This window comes from Mandrillus leucophaeus, unplaced genomic scaffold (genome assembly GCF_000951045.1).
Source record: "Mandrillus leucophaeus isolate KB7577 unplaced genomic scaffold, Mleu.le_1.0 Scaffold354, whole genome shotgun sequence".
In the NCBI taxonomy this organism is placed as follows: domain Eukaryota; kingdom Metazoa; phylum Chordata; class Mammalia; order Primates; family Cercopithecidae; genus Mandrillus; species Mandrillus leucophaeus.
Genome location: NW_012103743.1, coordinates 1,884,049 through 1,887,603, shown reverse-complemented (window position 1 = coordinate 1,887,603; position 3,555 = coordinate 1,884,049). Strand labels below are relative to the sequence as shown.

Sequence of the window (3,555 nt, the reverse complement as noted above, 5' to 3'; positions counted from 1 at the left end):
TTTTTAGTAGAGACGGGGTTTCACCGTATTAGCCAGGATGGTCTCGATCTCCTGACCTCGTGATCCACCCGTCTCGGCCTCCCAAAGTGCTGGGATTACAGGCTTGAGCCACCGCGCCCGGCCTTCTCCTTTAATTTCTATCTGAAGGAGAAGGCAGTGCCTCACTGCTCAGAGGCAGCGAGGCCAGGCGACGGGAGAAAACACCCTGGGGCACTCTCAGAGGCTGAACCTGAATCCCGTCTCCTGCCCTCTGAACCTGGGATCCTTCCCTCTTTGCAAATTTCGGCTACTTTCCACCTCCCCTGTTACTGGGAAAAGCGCTGTTCTTGCCCTCAACCACTCTCGTGTCCATATTTAGGGGTGCCCCTCTCCTCGGCTCAAGGCCCCGGGGTCCTCTCACCTATGGTTCTCATTAAGCAGGGAGAAGAGCGGGCCGAGGCGCAGCTCCGCTGCTTGCTCGCGAAGCTCGTTGAGCGGCACTGCCTGCAGCACTGAGTGAAGAGCGCGTAGCTCCTCCAGCGGCGCTTCCAGCCTCGCTACCTCCCTCAGCAGCGTCAAGGCCTGGGCCGCCATCTTGCCCCTCCCCACGCAGGGGCTGGCCCAGCGGCCCGGTTCCCGGGGCGCTTCCCTGAACGTCGCGAGATCTGCTGATCACAGCCTCCTGTCCCTGAGATTGCTATGGGGCTGCCAAGCCTCGCGAGAAGTGTCCGTTAGGGCTGTGTCAACTGTAGCCAGTGGCTGCGGCTCCCTCTGTCTGGCGTCATCTAGGGCGCTGCTCAGAAGATTGCGGAGGCCAGTTTGCCAGTTGGCTTACGTGTTTATCGCGTAGGGCAAGACTTGCCAAATTCTCAGCCAGCGGAGCGGCGAGGATGGGGACTTACGGGAAGTTAAAGAGCTTCGTGGGCGGCCTCGCGGCTCCAAAACCAGGCTCTAGGCGGCGGCGACCGCAGCCGTTAGGGAGGCCACCGCGGCTACGACCGCAGGTGAGGCCGCCCCAGGCGGAGCGGAGGCCTGGAGGGGAATCTTGATCCTGGGCCAGACACCTGTCAAGAGGAGGAGCGTCGTGCCTCCAGGAAGACTGGATGAGTATTCTCCAGGAGCCGGACAAAGGCGTGAGTAATAGGGACGTGCGCCGCCTTGTTGGTGTTGATCAGTCCACCAAGGAGAAGCAGCTGTGGGCGCGGTGGCCGTGCCTGTAATCCCAGCGCTTTGGGAGGCCGCGGCGGGAGGATCGCTTGAGCCCAGGAGTTCGAAACCAGCCTGGGCAACATAGTGAGAACCCAGTCTTTACCAAAAAGAAAAAAAAAAAGAAGAAGAAAAAAATTAGTGCGGTGTGGTAGCACGCACCTGTAGTCTCAGCTACTCGGGAGGCTGAAGCGGGAGGCTCACCTAAGCCTGGGAGGTCGAGGCTGCAGTGAGCTGTGATTATGCCACTGCACTCCAGCCTGGGTGACAGCAAGACCCTGCTTCCCCAACACCTTGGCGCCCTCGCCCCCCTCCCAAAACCAAGAAAAACCAGTGTGGAGAGTTGGTCGCCCATCTGCTCCAAGCTGCTGTGTATTCCCGGTAATGTAAACATCGTGAAGGTGGAGATCCAGTTAACCTTTTAGGTGGAGAGCCAGATGATAGAGGGCGACATCTGACCGGGAAGGCCATCTGCAACCAGGCCTAATATATCCACAGGGAACCAGTAGGAAACATCTGGGGAGGACAACCCAAATAAGTATCATGGGAGCAAGGGGTGGTTTGAGAACTTTAAAAATCACTGCTGTTTTGCAATGTACCAGATTGATGGGGAGGAAGGACCCTTAAATGCTGAGTGGGCACCGAGTATTCCAAGCAACTGGAGAGAGGCTATGTGCCTCAACAGGTCTTCAACACCAAGGAGACGACCCATCTTTTCTGTGCGTGCCTTCCTACTTTTGGGGCAAAAGACAAAACTCTGGAAAGCTTAGAGGAGGCTAAGGACAGGATTTCCCTCATTTTTTTTTGTGGCAGTGCCTCAGGTGACAAAATGATAAAACCACTGCTGCTTTACAAAGACTCTAATCCCCCACTTGTCTTTCAGAAAGAGATAAACGCCTTCCTGTTTTCTTGTGAACACACCCAGAATCACCATTGCCACTTTATGGATTGGTTTTGTTATTTTTTTATCCATCAAGTCCGAAGTCATTTAACAGAAAAAAAAATCCGGAAATCAGAATGTTGCTAATTGTGGACGGAGGTCCCAATCACCCAGATTCATTATTCTTTGTTCATTCTAATGTTGATTGTGTTTCTCCCTCAGGAAGGCCCTAGCTTTCTTCAGCCCTTGGGTTAGGGTATAATCGAAGCATTTGGGAGGTATTACACCAAACATATGTTTGACCACTTTGCTGACTGTATTTAAAAAAACCCTCGCCTTACTCTGAAAGAAACATGGCAGCAGTACAATATTGCTGATTCTTTGGTAGTGATAAAAGAGGTGATGGGTGATATAAAATCAGCCACTCTTAAGCTTGCTGGAAACTGGGAGGATGTGTGAATGATGATGCATTTTGCCTAGAGCTAATGAAGAAGTTAAAAAAACTTAGTGTCTGCGAAACAGGTGGGTTTAAGATTCATTTATATCAGGGAAAGTGAAATTAGTGAGCTACTCAAGTTTCAATCTTTAGTCACAACTGAGAGTCTATGTCCATAGGAAGAAGTCTTTGCAGACAGAGGAAATTGAATGCTGTGTGATGCCAGACCTCAGGCCTCACTGATGCTGCAATTGATATGGATCCTTTCCTGGATTAAAGCTTGGCTTTTAAAAAAGATTTCAATAAATTGCTTATACCTATAAAGAGATGCAGAAGAACCTTCAAAATAAAGCAAAGGACTTGGAAAGAGAAAGAAGACATGAAGAAGAGGATGTCATCTAGGTGAAGGTGATGGATACAGAATCTGAGTCTGAGGGGAAATCTGACTCTGAATCAGGATCCGATAAGAAGCAGGACAAGATGGAGGATAAGAAGCTGCCAGAAGAAAAGCCTGGACCCTCTGGCATGGCACTCAGAGTCTTGATATGTCTGAAGAAACTGTCCAAGCCATTAATGTGAAGTTGAACCTTTGGAATGTAACCTTCGAAGTGAATCTGGAGAGAGTAGAGGTACCTGAGTTGAAGGATGAAGAGGTTCCAGAGACCATCCTTCCCTTGTTACGCTAACATCATTTTCATAATTACCATCATCCTTTTCATCACCAGCCACACATCCCTATCATTTTAGTCATGTAACAAACATTGCGCTTAAACTCCGCAGGGTCCTGAGCTAAACTTGGGGACATCGGCTCAGGAAATCATCTCAGGATCTGAGGTAAATGGTCATTAACAGTTCCATTCTTATTAATGTAATAGCTCTAAAAGATCATGGTCTTGATTTTAGTGACTTAAAATATAAAGGTTTCCTTAGGACCACTCAGCCTCATTTTCTCTAACCATATTCTATAGATAGTAAGTTCTTCAATCACAAATGGAGGTTTTCAGAGTTTACATTGGTACTTGACAAGCGACTACTTGCTCTTGAATGACATGGC

At 49.7% G+C, this 3,555-nt stretch overlaps 1 protein-coding gene across 2 annotated transcripts in view; it reads right to left on the bottom strand.

The window, feature by feature from the left end:
* The window catches only part of PSMD5 (proteasome (prosome, macropain) 26S subunit, non-ATPase, 5), a 33,781-nt gene extending 32,967 nt beyond the window's left edge, over window positions 1-814 (bottom strand). For both annotated transcript variants that reach the window (XM_011989512.1, XM_011989513.1), the window contains exon 1: window positions 401-814. In XM_011989512.1, the coding sequence (XP_011844902.1) occupies window positions 401-573 (173 nt within the window). In that variant the 5' untranslated portion in view covers window positions 574-814. The remainder of the gene's footprint in view (window positions 1-400) is intronic.
* Window positions 815-3,555: the final 2,741 nt, after the last annotated feature.